The following is a 25,628-nucleotide window of genomic DNA, read 5'->3' on the forward strand; positions in this document are numbered from 1 at the left end:
GGTTACTTTATCTTATGTTGACCTCTGTATTTGAAACTTTGGCCACATTTAATATGACAATTAGACATTGTGCCACTCTACAGAAAATAAGGAAAAAGATAATAGATTGCCCTTCAAAGAAGACATACTTCTTAAAAGTTACTGCTTTTGTGACTGTGGTCATGACTTAAAAAGAAAAACTAACATCTGTTGGAAGTAAATAAGGGTGAGGAACAGCAGTCTGTCTTGTCAAAGTCACACGCTTTGCTGACTCATCGATCCTCTGCAGCCTATATAAAATATGTCAAAGTGGACATTTAAACACACAACCAATACTGCAGTTTTTCATGAGGACAATCTCACCCAAGAGGAAAACACAACTACCCAACAGGGATACGATTACTCAATTCAAAGTGTGGGTGACAACTTCTACAATTGACTGACCTTCCTACTCAAAGACCTTTTTGAATAAAACTACTTGGCTCATCTTTATGCATGGAGTAGGAAAAACAAGTAAACTGCAAGATATACAACTGCTAAAGAAGTTTTCTGCTGGCTTGCTGTTTTATTTTGTACAATTGCCAGAAGAAAAACACCTTTTCCAGACACTTTAGGATTTCTGTAGCTGGGTCTTATAGGCTTAAACCCTCGGTTACATTTTACCCTTGGTTAGTTTATACAAAAATCCCAATTTAATGGTGTACACCAGCACCGGAGAGGTGTATTATTTAGGTGGCCTCAGTAGCTGTCTGGAGTGTGTTTGTGTGTGTATATGTGTGTGTGTGACAGGATAAGACAGCCCACGGTCCAGTGATCACGGCATCTCTCTCACTGAGCCATGCTACTGGCTGTCTGAGAGTGTCAGATACCGGAGCAGGCGCACACACTCACACCCACACACACAAACACACAGAGAAAAAAAACACACGCTCGTCCACTGGAATGGATATGTTTGGATGTAGGAAACAATGCAGGCATACGTCCTGCGCACACCTCTTCAATATGCCTTCAGGGGGTAATGACGTAAATGATGTGACCTTTTCCAAAATGCCTCTTTCATGTCACCTTGCTCACGTTAAAAAAATCCCGTTTTCACCACCTTGTCTGCTTTCCTACATCTTTAACTGGTGTTAAGTCAGCCTGACAGCTCAACTAGTCTGTCTGAAGGTCAGTGTCTTCACTGCAGCTTGTAGCTGTTAAGCTACCTGGGGAATGTGTCTTTTCCTTGTGGTGCACAGTGGAAGTGACATGCTCTTCAACACTCCAGACAGTGCAGAGGGTGTCGTGAAATGTCACTTTCCAGAAAAAGGGCACATAGTCAAGATTTCAATAACATTTTAGTGTAAATCATTGCTGGAATGTGAAGTTTCAGACTAATACCAGTAGGTATGTCAGCAGAGTGGAGTCCTATAAGGTGAGCTGAGTTTCCTGATTTTGCCTGCAGCAGAAAGCCGCTTCTTAGGAAGTCAGAGACGCTCTTCTTCACTCAAAGGTAGCTTTTACATTGCTGTATCCCACAAGTGTAACAAATATGACATGCAGCAACAAACATGGATAAAAATGTTAAACAGATAAGTGCACATGTGGGTTTTTCCACATGTAACACTAAAAGGGATTTAATGGACCATTTTCTGTCATGCATAAATGGGAAGCAGGCAGGGAGCAGTAAGTAGTTGAGCGGAGTGACCGACTGTGCAGCAGGAATTGCTGCCACTCCACTCACATAATCTGAACTCAAGGCTTCTCATTACAACTGAGCTTGATCCTGATTGGCTCCACTCATTAATGAGCTATTTAACTTCTCTAATCAGAGCAGTTGCTGTGGTTGAACTGACTCACCCAAAGACTGCTCGGCCTCTGACAGCTGAGGATATGGTCACACATGAGCCAATGCAGGCGAGTGACCATCACCTGTCGAGGTAATATCAGTATGTGCATGTGGGCAGTGCCAGTGTGAAGGACACGGAAAGCTAGCTTGCTCATAAATACCAAAAAATATGATGTTATTGGTACACCCCATTTTCTTATGTTTCATGTTGGCCTCCCAACTCACTGCCAGCCAGGCAGCATCTCTTCTGTGGGGCAGTTTGTATTTTAAATGGCAAACATCAGACGATATCAAAGTCACCAAAGTTAAACTCTTTGCAATGCAGAGACATGGATTTGTTTTACCACTGGAGGGGAATGTTTTATCTGCCCCCTTTCTCACATTGAATGGAAGTGAAGGGAAGGCTGATATTTGCCAATATTAATTTCGCTCATGTGTGACCGTGCCCTCAGGATGTTTATGAACTCAGGTATGGTCTAGAAACCAGAGCATGCATATACACTGGAAAAAGGCAGCAGTTATAATGGAGATTATATTTCCTGTTTTTTAATATTTATTTACAGTGATTAAGTAGACTTACAAAAATCTCTATACATGTAGCAAAGATTATTGACTGCATAACATTGAGTCATGAAGTTATTATGAAAAATAGTGTGGTTTGAATGTGCAGTTAAACCGTAAAATTAATCAGTTCAGTTTCATGGTAGTTTTGTGTTTTAGTTATCATGTGTGCAAAAGCAAAACTGCAAGCATGTAAACACCTTCAAAACCATTTTAGGTTTGGAGCTCATGTAGTCTGTGCAGATTCATAATTTTCAAGTTCCCTGATTGAGTACTTAATCACATAAGTGTAACGTTTACAAAACTTTGCTTAGCTTGCAATGAATGAGTTGAGTAGCTTGGAAGACAAAAAAGCTTTTGTTCAGCTGATGACTCATGCAAGGACGAGTGCATGTCAGATACAGGAGGTCTTTTTGGGGTTGCTGACTGTCTTACATCTAGATATTGACTTACATCTGGAGCTGCTCCTGCAATGTAAATATCTAAACTATGCTTTAACTTTTCATACAATGCCACATGACTCATTTCCACTCCCTGAATGGAAAAGGTTGGCATCTGAGGCAGAGGGCTCTATGACTGACGTCTGGGTGAATCACATCTTTTACACAGCGGCTTTAACTCAATGTCATGTCCGCCTCGTGTTCTTTTCCCATGAATCATCATCAGATTTTAAGCATATTGTAGCCACAAAGTTGTGATTATACATCACATCACTGGTCACAGTAGAGAAGGGAGTGAGCAAAAATATGAATGAAAAGGGATGGGAATATACTTAAATTTGCATATCTTATATCACTTGCAATATGTAAATCAACAACATAAAACATGTTCTTTTTCAGTTAAGTGTCAAAACATCTTGTTCTTAACACCAAGAGATTCAAAAATAAAACGCTGCTGCCTTTTTAGCGGCATAAAAGTGTCTGCCAAGAGCAACCCTCCTTGTTAAACCAATCCCTCCCTGAAGCAAACAGAAAGGGTTTTATTTACATTGGTTCAAGACATGCAACCCTCAAAGGGGACATTTCTTATATAGCATTTTCTATCTTTATCGCTCAGCTGGCTGGCACATCAGGGTACTAAACTTATTCTTATATCAGGGCTTTGGTGGGCATGCATCACTTTAAAATGATTTTTTTTTTTTTATCACGACGGATTGTCTCCGGTGGGAAAAAATGAATAAGATAAGCTTCTGCTATTCATCCTGGCTATATCTTATCTGTTAATACAGGACTTTTGCCCCCTGTAGTTTATCTATATCTGCATCTCCAGGGGTTATTTACAGTATTTATGGGAAAATGTCTTTCTTTTTTTTTCAGCTCTGTCTTTTTCTTCCTTTCGCTGCTCCCTACTTTCCTCTTCCCCTGTGTTATCTCATCTTTCGCCACCTTTCCAATGAGTCTCCTCCCTCAGCTTCTCAGGCCGGTGGGCAAACCTTATCTGTCCCTCTCATGGGCTTATACACACTATAAATATAGCTACTTTGGAAAAGCATACACTGAACTGTTCTTTACACTTTAAATACAAGGAGCATAAGTATAGCATACTCACATCATGTGTAGGTGCAGATATGCACACTGATCTTCATCTGTTCTGAATGTTTAATAATAGTTACCACATTCAAATATGTATATATGCACTGAATAAACGCAACACTTTTGTTTTTGCTCCCATTTTCAGAGGTTTAACAGGTTAAAATCTGGAGTGGCATCACTTTTCTTGTGCTGCTTTCAGACGCCTTTCATTAGTATATCTATCTTTGAATTTCAAGCAAATTGGTGCGATTTTTATTTTCAAAAACATGGGGAAAAAGGAAATGAGCAACTCTTTAAGAAATATTCCACAAATTGCAAGAAATTGGCAAATTTAGAAAATTATTTTTTAGAAGCTCGGGAAAAATGACAAGCGCAAACAGAAAAAAGCTCTTCATGTTATAATTCAATCTTTGCCATAGTTACATGTTTAAAATTATGTTACAGAATTATCACATTTTTAGCACTTTCCCCTGTTCATTTGCTTGTTGTTTTTTAACTTTTTTTTGTTTTTTTTAAAACTTATTTTTAGGTATGCTTCTTGTACTTTTTTGGTTCATTCCCTACTTAGTTGCTCATTACCCTATTTCCATGTTTTTGAAAGAAATCAAGACAATTTGCTCAGGTTTCAAAGTGTTAAGTAAAAGATCCAGGCCAATTTTTCATGTACTAAATAGATGTACTTCTCCCAAATTCTGGTCACAAATTTGTTAAAACCCATGTTAGTGAGCAATTCTACTTTTCCAAGGTAATCAATCCTCCTGGCAGGTGTGGCATATAAAGAGGCTGATTAAACACCATCATTACTACACAGGTGTGCCTTGGGATGGTCACAATAAAAGGTGCAGTTTCATCACACGACACAATGTGACAGATGTCCCTAGTTTCGAAGGAGCGTGCCATTGGCAGACTGACTGCAGGAATGTCCACCAAAGCGGTTGCCCATGAACTAAATGTGTGTTTCACGACCATAAGCCGTCTCCAATGTCTATCTCTGACTTACTAAAATCAATGAATGAATATAATATACATTCAAAAGGACTGCATTTAATGTCTCCATCTGCTGGCAGGCCATCTCAGTAGGAGTATGCATATGATGTTATTTCCACTACAGAAAAGACTTGATGATCACTAAAATTAGGTGGGAAAGAAAAAAGTGGAAACATCGATGTTGGTACCGACTAGCGGCAGAAAGAGTTGTTATTTGGTGGCATATCGAATATTGGTAAAAATTCCAATATTATGCATCCCTACTAAACATTTTAGAGCGGCCTTTTACTGTGACCATCCCAAGGCGCACCTGTGTAGTAATTATCTGTTTAATCAGCATTTTGATATGCCGCACCTGTCATTTGGATGGATTATCCTGGAAAAGGAGAAGTGCTCACATACACGAAGTTTAACACATTTCTGATCAAAATCTTAGAGAGATATACCTGTTGAATGCATGGAAAAAGTCTTAGATCTTTAACTTAAACCTTTGAAAAAAAGGGAGCAAAAACAAAAGGGGCTAAAATGTTTGTTGAGTAAGAATGGTCTGCTGTTGTCTACCCTTGTTTGAAATCAAAACCCACTGGAAACTGCAAGCGAGAACAAACAGCTTGACAGATGTAGCAGCAGTAACTAAGTGGGGGGGGGGACTTAGCAAATGGTCAATTAGGCAACAGTGGTTAAAATACTATAATCCCAGCTCTTAAAGGTTGTAATTATCCCACCATTACAACTAAAATGGAGAAAACAATAATGTTAAGATTTAAATATTTTAAAGCCTTTCAGAGCTGCCTATTACATAAAGCAGTATTTTGTGTGCAAGTTGGAATTTTGGCCAATTGGCGTCACTATTGGAAAGGACACTAATTAGTTTCATTCTCCGGAGATCATGAATATCTATGTTAGATTCCTGTTAGATTTGGCATTCCTCATGTAAAACAGATTTTGCCATTTCTTTTGAACATTTTTGGCCTGACGACTGCATATCAGAAGTTCATAATGTCTTGGAGTTGAGAGTAAAAAGTCTTTGCACATAAAAGGACACAGTGTTACTGTCTGTGTGCCATCAATGTGCTGCACTATACATTACACTCCAGTGTCCCCAATCTCATAAACATAATGGTAAGTGATGTGCCTTGAATGATTTTTCCCATAGGACCGGCTCAATGATGACCAAAAAGCACAGCTCTTAGAGTGCTCAGTAAATGCTCAATAAATTAAAAAAGATCTGGGTGTGACTATTGGAGTGTATCCATGGTATAGTCTGATCGAAGCCTGAGAAGGCAAATGGAGAGAGAGATGGGAATGAAAGTATTAATAAATTAATTAATTAGCAGAGCAGAAAAAGCCAGAGATAACTGATTAACCCTATTTGAAATAAAGAATAATTAATCATCTAATATCTCATAATGGAATGCTAATCTTTCTACATTATTAGATTAGTTTCATTTAATTTTTCATTCATACCATACATTATTTATGGCAGTGTATGTAGTTTATAAATATTCTAATCGTGCAGAAGAAAATTGATCTTGGGACGTTTTACATTTCAACAGCTGAATACAACTAAGGAAAGCCTCAGCCAGATATTCCTCCATTTTCGGCTGAGAAAGATGGCATAGCACTGCAACATGTGCCTGAAGGTTTAATTAAAATCCCCCTCCACTCACAAATGTGTTTTTCTTCTGTTTATGTCCCCTAAAATGTCTGACCTCGACTATACTGCCTCTCGTCTATGCAGAGTTTTTCTACTGAAGGGGGTGATGTCTGTGCACTTCAAATATGGCGAGCAAGCTAGATTAGATACGTCACAACGGGGAATGGACTTCAACACAACATCAGCAAGAAACCTGGAACCTCCTGCGCAGAGCTGACTTGCCAATGCAGGAGTTTGTGTTCGCGTTGAGAAAGTTATGAACTCAAACATTTGCACCTTTGCACTTTGTGGACTTTTGCACAGTTTTTCATCGTCTTTAAAGCCCTAAAATGCAAATAGAAGCATTTAAAGATCAAGATTCTTGTCTTATTGTCCTTTGTTCTCTGTGTGGGAGTCTCCATAACTGCACCATAGAGGAGGTATAACATCAAACATGGTAGAGTGTGCAGTTTTTGGATGTAAACCAGATCAGTGTGAACACACATTTGTTTTAGTGCCGTGTCAGAGAGCAAAAAGTGGAGGCAAAACCTGCCACAAGCAGAGGCGGTGGGCAGAGCTATAACTTTTCAATGAGAGCAAAAGAGTATATCCGCTTCCAGCCCCTTTTCAGAGTTGTTGTTTTTTTTTACTTTTTATATGGAACACAATGTTATATAAAACATTTAAGTGTCAGGAAGGGGACCTAAAAAGAATTATTTTTTAAAGATCCTGATATTCTACAATATTACTGTTTAGTATTGTGATTGTTATGTAATAAAAATATTTTCCAAAAGCTGTGGTGTGTTTTATGCATGATTGTAATCACAAGGAGTTTGGTTGAATGAGGTCCATATCTATTTTTGTGATATGAAAAGAGCTTATGATGTTTTTCTTAGCATGGATAAATTATAGACCTACATACGCATAACAAAACCCTGTAAAACAGAAAAGAGAATTTAAAAAATCACAATTCAAAAACTGAAAACTTAATACTAATAATTGTCAAATATTTCAGTTCAGCCCTGTCTGATGCCGCTAGAGTTTTCCAAATTAAAATGTGGCCTAGTGCATCTTGATTAATGTGGATCACACACTTACTTAACCAAAAATTAATCTTTGTGTATTTGGTATCCCCCAATAACCCCCTCATCCATTACATATTCACCATCCATGTGGAAGTCTCTTATCTGACACCTGCTCACCTGTTTTATCACATAGCCTGGAGGAAAACATCTGGGTAAATATCTGGCCAAATGCTCCTGTTTTCATTTAACTTCACTCCTCTTTGTGCAGCTGTAATGTGGATTCTGAAGACATCAGTCTGTCCTTAATCTATAATCTTGATTATTGAAAAAAAAATGCAGCTCTTTATTATTTGCTATTCATTTATTCTTGACAAGCTACTTATCTTGCATGGATAAATCTGCAAATCTTTTAAATCTTTTTGGCAATTTAAAATTATGCTTCGTTAATAACAATAATAATAATAAATAATAAATAAAATAATACAAAAAAATCCAATATTTTTTCTTTATACTAAGAGACATATGTATATTGCCATTCAAACACAATAAAATAAAACTTCTTTCTAATCTTTCTCTTCCTGGTAACATCTGGCTTTCAACTTGCTAGGTCACAGTAGAAATGGTTTGGCACCCAGCTGGTGTTTTCTAGATGGCCTCACCTGCCAGAATCCTCAACAACACCACAGTTATCTGATGACAAACACCTCCATATGTCATCAGCTATTTCCTCTTGTGAACGTTTTATTGCCGGCCAGCCACTCTGCTGCAACCGTAAGTCCATAATAATCATGCAAGAGATTCCCTAGAGGGTTTCACTGTCCAGCTTGAGAACCGCTGAAGCTTCTGTGTTGCTCATCTGTCACAAGCTTTCTGGCTTCAACACTATTGACAACACCTCTTTCCAGGTCGGCTCATCCACCAAGCACCTGATACCACAGCTCTGACACCAAACAAGGCAGTCATCTCACTGCAGCAGAAATGTCTAAAATGACCAAAAATGACAACAGCTTGATTAGATAATGTTTCCCAACTAAAGGATTAGGATTTCGAAAAAAATATCAGTCTTGTAGACACATGCAGCTCGTGAAAACAGGCCACAAACAGACATTGCTTCATTTTCAGTGGTCAGGAGCTGTTTTGGAAATCAGCTATAGCGACCGGCCAAGTGCTGGTAAAATATGCAAGTGGCTCCTAGATATGTTTCACTTACCAGGCAAAAAAACAATGGAAATCTTTTGAAAGGCTGGTAAATTTTGGACCCCAACAGCCACAGTGGCAGGTAGACAAAAATTCTTATTTCCAACCCAGGTCAGAAGCCAAAACGCTCAGGGACCACTAGTGTAAAACAAGGTCAAGAAGCTCTTAAAGAGTGGCTAAATTATTTATTTCTTAAAGTGTTATGTGATTCTGTAGCTTCCCAGCAGTGTTCCTTGTGAATTCATATCTGAAAATTCCAATTTAAGGTAAAATAATGCATATATTAGCATTGAAGGCATATTTTCCAAAGCCCATCTAAAAACATTTTTCCACATGACCTGATGTAGTTTCTGCATGAAGATGTTGCTATATAAACTAAACATGTGATATCAGTCATACGCTTTGAGTTCGGAGAAGCGGACAGGAATACCTACACAGAAGCTATGAAATGTACTGCAGTGGACACCATGTTGTCTGCTGGTACCTCTGATCGGTCTGTATTATTTTGTGATTTTTGGAACCAAACAAACATAACATCTACAGCAGAGCAATGCTTCTGAGCCCCAGTACAGCATGCATGCTGACCACCATCTACTGTAGGTGATACACTGACTATTGATCTTAAAATGTTTATGTATATAATATTTATGTCAAAATTAGTTGAAATGCAGCATTAAATTAATCTCAATGTGTGTTCACCTGTTTAAAAAGGCTTAATGATAATAAAATAGCACCACTGCCAACCTCCGAGCTCAAAATTTACATTTGAAAAACAGGGAAAAGAATACAGATGGACTCGCCCTGAATTTAAATATGTATCTATAATTAGCAGCTTGATTCTTAATGTAGTATTACTGCTTTTTACAAAAACTACTCCTAAAAAAGTCTGTTCCCTTTTATTTCCTTCAAAGTCTAAAAAAATGGAGATCAGATTTATCTACCTTCTTGCACAAAAGATATTCACTAAAGACAGTGGAGGTATAAACCCAAGCTTGTCATCATCAGTGCTGTCTGTCATTTTCTTAAATCAGAGTAATCTTGGCAGTTTTTGCAAATACAACTTGCATAACAATTTAAATCACATAACCACTGAACTGCATGCTGGTTGATTGATGCTTTTTTAATTGTAGCGTGCAGCAAATTGCTGGTAACAGGTGGAGATTTTGAAGCAGTTTACAGTAACTCACTTCAGTCCTGCACAGTGCCTCACACACTCTTCCACCTGAGCACCTATAACGTGCCAGAGCACCAGAACAACACTGTGAGGCAGTGACATAAACTGTACTGAACAACTGTGACCCGTTTCTACTGCCACCTTTTTTAGCTGCTTTGTTTGAAGGTAAACATTTCCTATTTGTAAGCTCCTTCTTTTAACACCTGCTTCTCTTTTCCAATGCCAAACGTCTGACTAAGAACTTCTTTTAATATCAAGTCTTTCATTATCTTTGCTTACTTATTTTTGTATTACAGCAGATTGGGGACAAAAGTATACTGTTTCTACCTTTGTTTACCCAAGGGTTCCTCACCCTCTTTGATCACTATTACTTATGTTTATAACCTTCATTATGCAACTTTTGTGAAACAATTGAAACAGGTAAACTAGCATTACTAGTACACTGTATTGAAATGTACTGCATTTAAAAAGCAAACAAACAGGGTTTTAAAGGAAGATTTTACTCTCCCAAATTACCATTTAGTTACCCACTATTTGTGAAGGACACTGTTTTTCTTGCATGGCTTGCTGAATCCAAACTAGCCCATTAAAACACCAAAATCACACAAAAACACAAACAAAATACAGATTGAGGCAGTGGTAGACCAGTAGCTCCAGTGTTCATCAAAATAAAATTACTGTTTTTGTTAATGAAGTCTGACTTTTTAGAAAGCTTAGATAAGTTTCACTTTTAATTTAGTTCCCAGTCCAAAAAGTCTGTTTGGGAAGTACTGAGTACTGACTTTTGATTTTTTTTCCAATATTGAATATTGTATGAAATTAAAATAATATGGGCCTGCAGGTATTTATAACCTCTCTAAAACCTCATCATCCACATTCTATCTTTTATTTTCCAAACTTGCATCCATCGCATTCTCATCCAAAAAAACCCCAGCTAAGCTCCGACTTAATAAAAAAATAGCATTATTATAAACTGATATCAAACTTTAATGTATCTGAGCACTTCTCCTGTGTCTAAATGTCAGCCCTGGAGCAAATAAGTCAAAATTGCTTTCAAAATATAGAAAGTCACACTTTCAGCAACTTTTGTGTGCAAGTATCAGTTTCTTCCTCTGCAGAAACTTGAGGAAAGTCAACTCCAACCTTTCGCCAGACAACTTTATATATATCACTCTACCTGAGGCTGTCTGCAGCCCTCAAGACCTCTGTCACTGTGTGGAATATCACAAGTTAATGAAACAGTCATGGCATGTGCTATGAAAACTGTGAACGACGTGAAAAGGAATGTTACAAAAAAAAATGGCTACACTAGAGACAACAAAATTACTGGTTTCTTGCTTCTTTAAGCACAAAAACACTAACATCTTTAGTGCTCTGTGCATCCACACTGTTACAGGTTAAAAAAAATACAGGTGACAGGGCAGCGTATCTGACAACGAAATTACTCTGCCCCCACAATCCCATTAAAGAACATCGCAAAAACAAAGGGAAACCAATAAAATTGTTAGACTGCACAACAAAAGTTAATGGTAACAGATGATGATCCTGACCTTGATTCAATTTATCGCCAATCTTTATAACCTCGAGAGACATACGGAAATTGGAAAAAGAACAATAAGTCAACATCTATTAATCCCTGTAGCTTGAATGCGATGGGGCAGTCTGAACAATCCCACGGCTTTACAAAAATTGAATTACAAAAAACCGGAATAACAATTCTGAGAACAAACAGTCATTTTTTAAAAAAAAAACCTTTGCAGGTTACATTCAAACATACAGCACGTCATTTTCTTTTCCCCAACATCCACAACTGGGTAGTACATCATTTATTATATATACAGGTTTCCCTGAGCTAAGCGTATGGCTGACTATTACAAATCCCAGGTGTGTGTTACATTTTGGATTAGACTCCCTATCCAACATGGTAAACTAAACCTCTTCGGGTAAATCCCCTGCCTTCACAGGGTCAATGACAGGTCTTTATAATCCTGTTCCTGTAACACATGATCTCCATTCTCTGATATGTAAAAACTGAGAAGACTAATTAACACTTTTCAACAGCTGAAAATGAACCAATGAAACGTAAACACAATCAGGAATCTCCTCTCCTCTCCTCTCCTCTCCTCTCCTCTCCTCTCCTCTCCTCTCTTCTCCGGCCTCGACAAGCTCCTCACATTCACATAATTCCTCAGACAATCTTTCTGCTGATTCAGGTGTTTTGAAGAGAATCTCAGTAGGAAAGGTCAGACTCTTAATGGTAATGCAGTGGTGTGTGATCACACACTCTTCACCGCTCTTATCTTACTGTAGCACGATAAAGTAAAGTGGCCCAGCTGCAGATTAAGTTACTGCTGCTAAATGCAGTTCATCACGTTATCATTTTACCACACTGCTGCAGTTTATACAGTGTACGTTCAAATACGCCGCGTGCTTGCACATGCATGTGCCCTGGCAGATGTGTGCGAATGTGTGTTACTGTGGCAAACTCCAGAGTGAAATTGCAGCTGGACTGATCAAACATCTGCACAATGTGAGAGGCATACATTCTCACAATTAAAGGATTATAGAGGAGAGAAAAAAATATAATCAGGAAGCAAACTCAGAGAGACCGTGTGAGGGGTAGGAGTTAGGGCTGTTGGGATGAGATGACCCAAATTCAATCCCCAAATTATTACAGTGAGAGCTATGTTTTTCTTTATTTAGGACTGACCACAATGGAAAAAATATATTTTAGCCTTGAAGGGACTATACTGCACATTCTGGCATCATGTCATATTGATATGACATAATATCATATATGATGATATAATATATCATAATATGTAATGTTATATATGATATAATATTTCTATTAGAGATGATTTAATAGATGTCATGTAAAGGGATGTGAAATTTTGTTGACCAAAGCTCACTATGCAATTTTAGATGTGTATTTCTTACTGTTATTGTTAAAGTAGCTATAATAATTACTTTTCTATTGTTTATATATTATATTATATTAACAATGTGTGTTACATGTCACATACACACTGTGTGACACAAAGTGCAGTCACCCTGCCTGCAGCCTCTCAGCCACCAAGACTCCTGCAGAGCCTCGCCACAGCACCTCTTAGAAATTAATGTAAAGGGTTTTTGGAGCAGCAGAAGGCCCTAGAGGTGTGTTGCACAGGCCCACTGGTGAGTGGATATGCCCTAGTGTCTGCCAGCCATTGCACCAACTATGGGTCAAATAGCACCTGCTAACTTGTGCATATCCTCTAGTATGGAAATGGCTAAGAGGGGAAACCCTGACAAAAAACATGGCTTGGACCCCATCAGGCACTTCAGTGTTTTTGAGGGATAGCTCTGGCAACTCCTGCAGCTAAACTGACACCAAATGTATTAGTTCAGTGTTCCTTTAGATCGCATTAGAGAGGCTGAGAGGGGAGCACTGCTGCCTGGGCAACAAATGGCCTCAATTTAACTTGCCCATGCTTCCTGTGACCTGGAGAGGAAACTCCTGCAGTGGAGGCACAACATGGAGCGTCAGCACTACAGATGGGTGTCAGGGACATGCTTCAGATGAAAGGAGAGATGCCCAGATTTTACTGGACAGCTACCGCCTGCCTCAAGCTGGGCAGCCCCCAGTCAAATAAGTGCTGTCCTGCTACAGCCTACCTGCTTCACTGGGTGCATGAAGCTTATGGATTTATAAAAATAAGCGAGCTGTGAATTTGAGCACCAAACAAAACACTATAAAGATGTCAGTATGCAAGACCTCAAGTCTTTCAACATCAACACTTTCACCTAAGAAAATGCTGCTCACAACCATCTCTACTTGCAGCAGGCACTCTGCTGACACACCACCTTGTCTCAACACTGAGAAGTAAAGAAAATGAAGACAAGGCATCAACAGGAGCAGCATTCATAATGGATCACATGACTCTTTGTATGTGAATAGGGTCATTTGTAGTGTCAAACTCAGAGAATTATTACCAAACTTATGACCCAAATTGGACTTACATTACCAGGTAGCCAGAAACACAAACCTCATCTTCACTTCAATGTGCTTGTTTTCTGCATGTTGTATCATCTTGCTGAAACACTGCTTTTATGTTGCAAAAACATCATCATCCTCATCATAACATTATCATATCATCCATTTCCTCAACACACGATATCAATCTTGTTGTCACTGCATTTCATGAGAATGTGTGGGTGAATGGGTGTGATTTCCTACCTTGACAAGTATTCTCCCGAGCTGCCGTTGCTCTGTTGTACATCCATACAGTTAGTAGTCCCAGGTATGAGTGCCAGCGCAGGATTCTCTTGGGCTGCACTGCCTACTGCCCTCGCCACCACCTCCACTGAGTCGTGTACATAGTGATCCATAGAAGGGGACCCCATGACCCCGTGTGCCAGTAGCCCCAACGGCAACCCCTCTGTTCTTAGCTCAGCCACATTCTGGCTGTCCCCCAAAACCCAGTGAAAGTCAGGGAGCGTCATTCGACTAGCCAGTGTCCACAGACGCCGCACCTCCCGGATCTCACATCCGAATGTCACCACTCCCTTTGTGGATGAATGCTCTCTTAGGGCCTCCAGCTGCCTCATGAGAGCTTGCTGCTGGTCTGATTTAGAGGATGAAGTAGACGAAGAAGCAGGGGATGAGGCAGCGGGGGAGAAGTAAGGCAAAGACGATGACAATGATGATGCCTCCGCTCCTGAGTGCGATGATGAAGATGATGACAAGGTTGAGGTGGTACTTGTCAGATTGACAAGAGTGCCCAGTTGAAAGCGGGTGTTGTTTTTGATGAGGAGGAGAAAGTCGCTAATGTCCCATTCCTGACAGAGAAGAATACTGATGTCCCACCAGCCATTCATCATCAGCAGGGTAGAGAGGAGACGGGATGGCGGGGCCTCCGTGGTCCGCATTGCCACTTGGAAATGGAGAGGATTCTGTGGCGAGATTGCAAAAAGGGGAACAGGTGAGTGGGCAAGTAGTTTGGACAGGGAAAAGATGGATTAAGGGGAAGACATTAAAAGAAGAATGGATGAGATTTGAAGAAAGAGCATTGGGAATGGGATTGGAGAGATGAGATAGAGACGAGGGACAGCTGAATAAACAGGAGGAAATGGAAGAGTAAGGGTGATGGGAGTGATAAACAAGTAGTGATGGGAAGGTCAAAGGGTTAGTGAGGGTCAGATGGATTTCATAGAGCGTAGAGAGATAGGAGAAAAACAAAGGGTGTTTTTTAAATGATTGCTATAGAAAGGAAGGGAGAAATTAGATAAAGAAAGGCAAAATAAGGACAATAGAAGGACAGTGGAGGGGGAGGTTAGATGCAACTTTAGGGGAGAGGGTTAAAGAGGTGTAGAATAGGAAGATAGGACACCAGGAAGGAGAAACAGATGAAGCAGAGCGTAGAAGAGAAGAAAAAAGAAAAGAAAGAAAGACAGAAAGGCTATAAATTCGACAGCAGAATTACTTTCTCTCTTAGAATTCAATTTGTTCCTAAAGAACAAACACAGTCTGCTGGATATAATGGATTTCAGTCTCCACTTACCTGCTCCCATGAATATCATTATTCACATCATAAGAAATACACTACATCTATTTTTATGTGCATGCTATTTGTATTTTAAGCAACACCTAAAACCTGAAGAAACTCCACGGTGCTGTTCACATACTGTACTTCGGTTAAATCCACGTAATTCAATTCACACCTCTATTTTGCAATTCATGAGTTTATCGGTTGATTGATGAGGCCTGGACAGATCAATGGGTACGAGCATGGCAATGGTGTGATTTCCACCTGGATCAGGAATGATAAAAGTGGGGTCTCTTAGTGGTGTCAGGTGCTGCACTGAAAACCATCCACTGAATGACTGAATGTTCAAGAGAGATAAGAAAATAAGAAACTTGATTATGCTCTGTTTTGTACTTTTGTACTTTACAGAAATCGTAAAGTTAATTCTGAAGTAACACTTATGACTGATGATGTTGAAAGAGTGAATAAAAACAAATTCTTGGGAGTGATAATATGCCATAAACCCTGTTGAAAACTATTACAATTCTGCACAAAACTGAGGAAATCTTGTATCAAAAGTCATTATAATTTATATATTGATTACTCATAGTTTGATACTGACATATGGGGAAAAACTTACAAAACAGCACAAATCCAACCTTTATTCTGCAAAAAAAGAGACATAAAAATGGCCAAAAAGACTGTTGATCAATTAACCTTCTTAACCAAGTCAAGCACTAATTTTCATAACCAAATTAAATAAACTAAAATAACTTTCTGTAAGGTTAAACCATAATCCTGGAAGTATCTGGAAGAATCCTGGAAAACTGTGGGTAGGTTAATTGTAAGTTGTTGTCTAAAACTGTGGAAAATTACCAAATGGGTCCACTGTCTCCCTCAGTGCCGTTATGATCAGACCAGTGCAGACTTATTGCACTCTACACATACAGTCCATTGCACCTACAGGATTATAGTAAGCCAAAAGATCAGAGCAGATATGTTTCAAAGTGGGCACAGTCATCCCCAAAATACTGAGCTGCCAGTTTTGGTTTAGTCCAGCTTGGCATACTGTCCCCAACATACCAGTCACCCAGGCAATCAATCTGTCATGCACTTGCTTGCATGCAGTTACACAAACACAGAACTACACACACTTAAAAGGCCCTTGGCGACTCTGTTTAATTGACTTTACAACTTTTCCACAAGCTTTGCACTTAAAGTCCATTAGATTAATCTATTGGTTAATTTCACATATCCCATTAATCACTCTACCCAATGGGCATGCAAATCAGACAATTATTATTCATCTGCTTATTGCATGTGCATGGAAAGATTATTGCCACTACAAAAGCACCAACAAAAGCAATACTATGTGTTTTATTTCAGTTTTAAAAGTCCTGTTTCAGGGAAAGAAATGGTAATGCAGTCCACAGGGCATCAGACTCTCACCTCCTCTCATCCCCCAGGAGGATTGGGGGATTTATTCTCAGCTGCAGCACTTCTGCACTGTGATCACCACAAATCTGTAACCCCCTCTTTGTTCCTCATGTAAATAAACAGGGAGAAATTTGCTCGCAAGTGCGGCTGCCTGCTCTCTTACATAAATACAGAGATCCGCTGCTTTTGATGCACTGGGAAATCCCAGCTTTGTTGTCACTGTGCTCTCTTTCATCACTCTTCTCTCTTCAGATTTTTTTTTCAGTGACTTCCACAGCCAAAATACATTTGCTGGGAATTTTTTTTATGTGAGGAAACTTGCAACCCTTGCTGTACGGTAAAACTGCAGGGACCGGCAGAATCATGAGCCAGTGGACAAATCAAATAAACTAGTAATGACTCAGTATTGATCTTTTCTTGATTAGATTATTCATTGTTGGGAAAGTGTGAAAACTGATTAAAACGGGTTTCTGGTTTTCTTTTACAAGGTTGCTAAAGTTTTCTTAAATAAACATATAGAATACTGTCCCATCTGTGCAATATCTTGAAATGCTGCATAAATTCCTTTGGGCTACAATTGCTGTCATAGCAAGAAATCCCTACAGCCCCAACCCCCAACTCCATGTACACTCATAGCTTGTAGCCTTTCATCTTACTGGCCTCTGTGTCACTGCAAGTGTTATTTATGAAGGGACAAAGAAAAACTCCACTAACTCTCCCCATTGTCAGCAAAGCCCTATCAGTCATCTCGGGACATAATTACTCCAATATCCTAATCTATCCTAATCAGTGTAATCTACAAATTAATTTACCAGCATCTAATTAAAAAGAGAATTCCAGGCTTATTGTGTGTACCAGTGTACACAAGTGTGTTTTAGAAATCTTTGTTAGTAGAAATATGCATCATGAATACCATCTCTAAATTAATACTACCACCCCCTTATCAGAGACGCCTGTTGGGTATATGAATCATGTGAAACATAGAAATTAGACAAAATTATCATGAAATAGACCTCACTTAAGTCACTATTGAAAGGTGGGTCATTTTAAGTTGCTGCATTCCAAGTGGAAGTATCCGTCAATACGTCACACACTGCCTGTCAGTCTGATTGTTGGTAAGTTTTAATGTGTGCCTGTTGTTCATTTTCATCATGCCCTCACTTGAAAGATCAAGACAATTTTGGGTTGCCAGTTATTTGAAGCTTACAAATTAAAGAGCTAATTGTGATTGTTGACATTGACAAACTCTGCTTAGTGGCATTCAATATGACCCAGTTGTGAGACAGTAACTGTGATGAAGTTGTTCCAGAGCCAATGACACATTTGCCAACAAGTTCTGACTCCCAACTCATCAAATACAGACGTCTGGTTCAACATGATCCCATCCCAACTTATCATATTTTGCTACTTGGGTAGAAGCCCCGGCATTAATATCATGATGCCAAAGCCAGCCTTTTGCATTGTCTTTACAAACAAGGGGATCTTGGTAAGATGGGTTTGGCTTTTAGGGTTAGGCATCAACACTACTGGGTTATGGTAGATTAGATCTAGGAAAGACTCATGGTTCTTCAAGTTACATCCTTGACTTAAAATCACGTACTTAACAAAACTTGAAGACGTCCCTTAAAATACTTAAAGTTGACTTGGTTTCGCATTGGACCAGAACACTGATCTCCTGGGGGGAAGGCCCATGTTTGATAGAGCCATACACGACCCCAACCTGCATGCTTACATGAACTTTTGCTCCTTTTAATACTTCCTTCATTATGCCAGTCAGCCCATCTGTCACATGATCACAGACTTCACAATTATGTGTGATATATACCTGTTACTGGCTTATGATTACATGGCTTATATACAAATTCTGGTGCAATTCTTTTGTAGGTAAAGGTACAAACAGTGCAGATGAACTGCCTGTGATGCAGTTATAGTTGCACCTTTAAAAACAGATGCAGTCCACTACAACAGCACTAACCACAGCCTTAGAAATTACCATAACATTTAATCAACATCTTTCTGATACCATCTGCAAAAACTGAACATGATAAACAAAGGTGGAATTTAAGATTTTTGTACACCAGATTAGATTGTACAAATGTATCTAATCAAGTGGCAACAAGGGTGTCTACCTCAGACATCTATAATTCAATTTGCTTCACATTCCACATATAGTTTTGTATATATTCCCTTTAACATAATGGGAATAATAGCAACACTTTTAATTTTTATGCAGAGAGCATACATTTGTACATAATTAGATCAATTAGCAACAGATATTTGCATATATGCTTCAGGCTGTCTGTGAGGATGCTGTATCTTAATTTCCCTCAAGCTCTAGTGTTGTGGGCCAGCATGGGATAGATTTCTACTTTGAAACTAGTTCCTCCTATCAGAGACAACTGGTCTTTCCCAGGGAGTTTCCTTTCCCCGGGAGTTTCTCAGTCCAAGGTCTTTTATATGCTAAATTTTCAACCCTTTGCTGCCTCCAAAGCCTCTCACCACCTACTCCCAACCCACCTAGTCCCTTTGCTCTGAGGTCACTTTATATTTTGGTCCATAAGCTCCATATTCTTATGCAGCCTCATCATTCCAACACTTACATAACATAATGTGGGAAGAATACAGTGCCAAAGGTTGCTCGCTGGTTTATTAGATTATAAAACTTTTAACAGTGAACTTTATTTAACCTTAACTATAAGACTGCAGAAAAAATAGGCAAAGGTCAAACAAGGTCACCAAATAAACACCTAATGAGATCCTCCCAAGAGATTCAAAAAGTTTTTGCAATTTGAAAACTCTGTTTCGGGGATATTGCTGTCAGCCTTCAGTTAGGATTTGCTAGCAAAACTAGATTGAGTCAGAGGGGAGTTAAGCCATCTCTCCAAAAGTCACACATGAGCACTGCGCAAACTGTGTGTTTGCCTCTCTATTGCTGTGTAAATTATTCCATCCATCCATCCATTAATTAATCAATATTTGTCCATTGGTTTGCCTGCTATCTATACCTGTTTCAATTTTAAGAACCATTTTGAACTTTAAACACCTGCTGACTACTTACAGCAAAATGCTTCCTTGTGCAAAGAGCAGGAAATTAGATATTACCCTGAAAACACACACACACACACACACACACACACACACACACACACACACACGCACACACACACACACACACACACAGTTACTATAGTTCAGTAGGTGGCAAGTGTCCCAGAACCCTTCAGTCTAACTAATGGTTCGGATGTGTGTCTGTGTGTGTGTGTGTGTCTGTGTGTGCGCTGTACGAAAAAAAAACCAAAAAAAAAACAATGATGGTCTTTGCCCCTCCTCGGAAGGTTGTGCATGGAAAGTCAAAAACACACACACTCTTACTGCTATTCAGTACTCATTGATATGCAATAACTGTCCTGTTAGTGCCACATAATTAAAAAGGTTTAAAGTATATAGTTACATTACACATTCTGTGTATGTGTCAGAGTGTGGGTGTGTCTACTTTACCTGTGAGAGCAATTCCTACCTGCGCACACACACACACACACACACACACCACTCAGCAGATGTACTTTCTAGACAATGGTTATTGATGAACCATCACAGTGATTAATTTGGAGTGTTTACACTTTTAACTAATTCTTTCTCTCCTTCTCATTCCAGCTGCAAACTCTACAGATAATCTTCAATAAGAGTATTTGGCACAAAAGCAGCATTTCATTTCATGAAATTCACCACACTCACTTCCTGTCTTCTACAAATTGTCAAGGTTGATTTTCGTCAAACATGAATGCGACTTTTCGCAAACCTTAACCAAAGAAATTGTACTTGTAGAACCTCAACCATCCATCCATATAGGAGACAGATCAGAAAATGTTACAGCATTTTACAGTTATTTTTTCCAGTTTGTCTTAATGTTTTGGGAGAGGTTCACACACTAGCCCTAAGCTAAACAACACAGAAACCACTGACATGTTGATCCATTTAATAGTTAATTTTGAAAAAATGGCATGCCAAATAAGTGATTAATTTTATACAATAGTTGATCTTCATTAAAATAAAACATTGTGGTGTTTTATATTTATTTATATTTATATATGTTGGCCATTAATGGATTGAATCACCAGAAGCCACATATATTATCACAATACCTTAAGACACAATACAATACAGTTACCATATTAAACATGTTGCAATATGCTGAGTATTGTGTTAAAATATACTGCAATATATTGCAATTTATTTGCCTTTCTTCAACTGCAAATTATGTGCCCAAAAGAAAACTTTGTCAACATCCATTTTTATCCAATAAGATTAAGTTGTCAGTCTGTTAATCTCACTTAAACATTTTTATTTCAATAAAATGTATCTAGTGGACTGAAAAAGCTATTAATTATTTTATTCTAGTAGTCTACAAACTATTGATAGTTTGTAAAATTAAAAAGAAGAAGAAAACACTTACACTCCCTATGATACAATATTGCCACAGGAAAAAAATTGCAATACTATGCTGTATCAATTTTTTTCCCTCCAAACCTATGGCCATTGGTTTTTTAAAAAATGATAATGCCACTGGAGACTATATTATACTTAATGACTAAGCTCCTATTATAATGTTTCCTGCCAAATGGGTATATTGTTTAAAGAACAGTATACTGAAGTCCAGCCAAAGCCATAGTGAAGTCATTTGGAGAACAGGTGGGGAAGACCAATTTTCACCTCACTATAAAAGCAGTGAAACACCTTTGAAATTGTCTAGTTGACTCCCTGTATGCTCTTCAGTGTGCTTTCACTGGAATAGGCCAAATGCCAGAAGTGTTATCCAACTTGCTCTCACTTATGGGTGACTCTGCAAACATGGGTTTTTTCTTGTACAGACACAACAGCAGGCCAGAATCTTGTCAGATATTTGACTTCAGATTGATGGTATAAGCATGAACTGTTTGAGCTGGCCAGTTGATTCACATCTCAACATGAAGTGTAATTAGGATTTATGTGATAATTACAAGATGATAGATTGAAAAGTGTCAGTTCATGGTGTCTTTGTAGAACATCAATAGATGTAAGCACAGCTTGAGGTTAGAGCTGCAATAAGTTCTTTTCCACACTGTGCTCTATGGTGGTGAACTTCTGTGTACACACTGGAATGCTGAATACCAACAAAGCGTTTGTTTGTGCAAATATACCTGAGGGCATGTGCTGCTGGGTGCACATAGCCTTCAATCAAAATTTTACTGGAAACCTTGTCTATAAAAGAAGAAAGAAGACACTCTCCTGCTTCTTTTCTGCACAGAAACATCGTGTGATTTTGTAGATCTCAGCACCATGGACAGAGCCTGCGTGTGCTCTCACCACGCTCCTTAATTTTGGTTTCAGTTTAAAGCAACTGCTGTTTTTCTCACTTTTCCCCAATTGTGTGAAAATCAAGATCATCAGCTTGTGCTGCAAATTATGTCGCCACTTTGGCTTAATTTGGGCCATTTAACCAAGGGTGGTGAAATCAATACAGAACAAAAGATGAAAAGAAAAGAAAAAATGTGCTTCATCTGAAATAATGCCTAATACACAGGAGGAGAAGGGAAAGGGACAAGAGGAGGAAGCGTTTCCCCTTTCAGCCTCTGGCTAATGTGGGCCACTGTTGGCACATAGCACCACCCCCAAAAAAATCCACCTGCGCATATTCACGTTTTAAAAACTGAGATTTATGTGAAAATTAAAGTGCTTTGACTGCGTTTTTCTTTATATAGCCTAACCTCTGCTACACTTCGAAACGATCCTCTGTAGCTGTATGCAAAGTGCACCATTCAACAGTTAAAAGCAGCTCAAATTTAATTTAGGAATAACTTTTTCTTACCTCGCTGTGGCGCGTAAACTCCCTCTGCACAACGCTCACCACTGGCACCTGAAGCGCAAGTGAGACGAACTCCAACTTGACAAAGTCGTCCCGGTTCCGTGGAAAGGCGATCATGGCGGAAACCCCCTGCACGATCACAGTGTGACACACGCTCTCCAAGAAGGAGAGCGGGTCCTCGCTATCAGGGCTGCCCGTAGAGGAGGAGGAGAACGCGGGCAGCTCGCCGAGTCCGGACCCTACAGCCATGACGAGCTCCAGGGTCAAATTAAATGGCAGCAATCCGGCCCGGTTGAGGGACTCGACCGCGAGCAGGACCGACTCTCGGGGTGCGAACACGCGGTTCTCCCTCGAGGTGTTCTCCTCCCTCTGCCGCGCTTGGCTCTTATTCTTGCTGGTTCCCCGCTGGCTGTTAACGCCGCCTCTAGTCCTGAGACTCGCATATCCAGGCGCACCACTTGTTTTCACCTGCTTTTCCAACTCCACCCGCCGGTCTCCGCTCCCTGTCAAACCCCTGACGCTGTCCCAGTCCTCAGTACCGCTCCCCGCGGTGGCGGAGAGCAAGCGAGGCTGCACGTGCAGAGCCCCGAGCCGAACCGTGTGGCCGATCCGTTTCAGCACCTGGCACGGCTGAGGGTGCGAGTGAGCGCACAGCGGGAGAAAGACGAGAGCGCACAGCAGTAAACATAATGGTGGCGAGACCCCGGTGCCTGCACGAGCTGCCGGGCCATTCATCATCATCATCGCCACCGTCTTCATCATCCGCGCTCCACAGCTGCACCGGATGCCCCGTCCAACCACAGAACGGCGGAACACCGGGGCCGCTCCGTTGGTCCCCTGCGTGTGGCCCTGGTGCGCCACTCAGACCAGCTGCAGCCCCAACAACTCCAGTTCCGACTCCGGCTCCAGCTCGCGGCAAACTTGTGCGTTTCTCCACGGACACAGACAACAGGCTGCTAAGGCGCGAGATTAGGCAGGAGCCGCGCACAAGCAAAAAATGATCCCCAAAAGTGCTGTTTTTCATCTCAAAAGATTTTCATCATTCACGCCTTTTGATTACTAAACAGGTCGTGGAATCCAACGGTGAAAATTTTCACATATTCCAGTGGCAGAAAAAAATCTCAAGCAGAGTGTGTAGGCAAGCCCAGAGGAGGAAATATCGAAAAAACAAAAAGGTTAATGCGCATCAAACACATTCCAAAACAGTGAAATCCACCGCTGGAAACAGCTGATGGCTTCGAAGGAAAATTATCCAATTATTATCCAGAGCGCAGGAGCCAAAATACATGACTTCGTCCCGGTATTAAAGATGAAAAAAGAAAAAAAAATGTTTTGGGTTTTTTTTTTTAAATCTTTAAACAGCCGAGTAGAAGCTTTTCAGAGCGCGCGCTGCTTGGCTCGAGTCAACCTCTGTACCAACACTTGTACCGGCGAGACCTCAGCACGAGAGCGCGGTCCTCTGCGCGCGTTCCAATAAGATTTAACCCCGTCCTCACTTTACCCCCACCCTATCCCCTTCAACAGAGTCTGGGCTATAGGTTATAAATGAATAAGTTGCGTAAGGCAAGACAGATCGACAGATAAACCAAACACTCCTGGTGGAGAAGAAAAGGTAAATGACAAATCATGGGGGTGGGTGAAGGGGGAGCTCCTGCATCATATCAAATGTCTTTATGTGCTTTATGTCTAGAGCAACAAATCTTAGATTGTCAGCATGGAATAGCAGGCATAATGCTGACTGAATTTACTAGTACACTTTTAACATGCACCTCTGCAGCAAAACTTGACAGTAATCATTGATACAGAAATCCTGCAATAAAAACAGATTTTTTGAAGCTGTCAGAGGTGCTAATTTAGATTTATGCTCTTCTTTTTTACCTGTAGTTGTGTTTGCATAAATGTGCAAGGTGTTTCTAATGGTATTATGTGTGCATAAGACCGAAAGCCTAACAGCCTGATGCAATCCAGTACTCCACCCTGCCCTGTTCATACTAATGTGTCCAGCAGCTGTATTGCTCCCAGGTGTTGCACATTCTGTGGACTTATGGAAGTATGATAGGATGCATTCAACTCTGCTGTTCAGCCATGGGCGGATTATGAGACAATGGGGCCCTGGGAGCTGATATGCAAAAGGCACCACCACCTCTTCACACAGACTTTTTGGAGGTTTTGCCTATTTATTATTTTATTTTCTATTTTATTTATTTATTTGCTCATCTTTGTAGTCATGCATCATTTGTGGATTATGTCTTTGTGGTAACTTTATGTCTCCTTGTGGTTGTTTTGTACCATTATGTAGTTTTGTTTGGTTCCTCCTTGCAAGTTCCTCTGAAACTCTTCATGTTATTTTGTGTCTCATTATGGTCTTTTTGTGTCTCTTCACGGTTGATTTGTCCCTTTTTGTAGTTTGCGAAATCTCTTTGCAGTTACACCTACACCCTTTTCCTATTTTTATAGCTTCTCCTTGCAGTTCCTTTGAGTGTATTTGTGGTTGTTTTATCACTTTTGCAGTTTTTTGTTTTTTCCTTGAAGTTTCTATGAGTCTCTTTGTATTATTTCTATCTTTTGTTATTCTGTGTCTTCTTTTGCTAGTTTTATGTCATTTTGAGTGTCTTTGTGGTTGTATTTTGTAGTGTTTTGGTTTCTCTGTGCAGTTCCTTTTAACGTCTGTGTTTTTTTGTCTCTTTGTGATTGTTTTGAGTCTATTTGTGGTCAGATTGTGTCTTGTGGTTGTTTTGTCCCTTTTTATAGTTTTTAGTTGTATCTTTATGTATTTATTCATTCATCAAATTATTTTTTGTTTTTTCGTTACAGCTCCTTTGAAAATATTTGTGATTTCTGTCTCTCCATAGTCATTTTAAGTCTTGTGTTTTTGTGTATCTTTGCAGTCATTTTGATTCTCTGTTGTTGTTTTGCCCTTTTT

The 25,628-nt window shown here is 39.7% G+C and overlaps 1 protein-coding gene across 1 annotated transcript in view; it reads right to left on the reverse strand.

The window, feature by feature from the left end:
- The window catches only part of grin3a (glutamate receptor, ionotropic, N-methyl-D-aspartate 3A), a 51,848-nt gene extending 28,381 nt beyond the window's left edge, over positions 1-23,467 (reverse strand). The window contains 2 exon segments of the mRNA XM_042509602.1: positions 14,139-14,854; positions 22,709-23,467. Coding sequence (XP_042365536.1) covers positions 14,139-14,854; positions 22,709-23,467 — 1,475 coding nt within the window.
- Between the last annotated feature and the right edge of the window lie 2,161 nt (positions 23,468-25,628).

The sequence above is a fragment of the Plectropomus leopardus genome, chromosome 20, assembly GCF_008729295.1.
Source record: "Plectropomus leopardus isolate mb chromosome 20, YSFRI_Pleo_2.0, whole genome shotgun sequence".
Lineage (NCBI taxonomy): Eukaryota > Metazoa > Chordata > Actinopteri > Perciformes > Serranidae > Plectropomus > Plectropomus leopardus.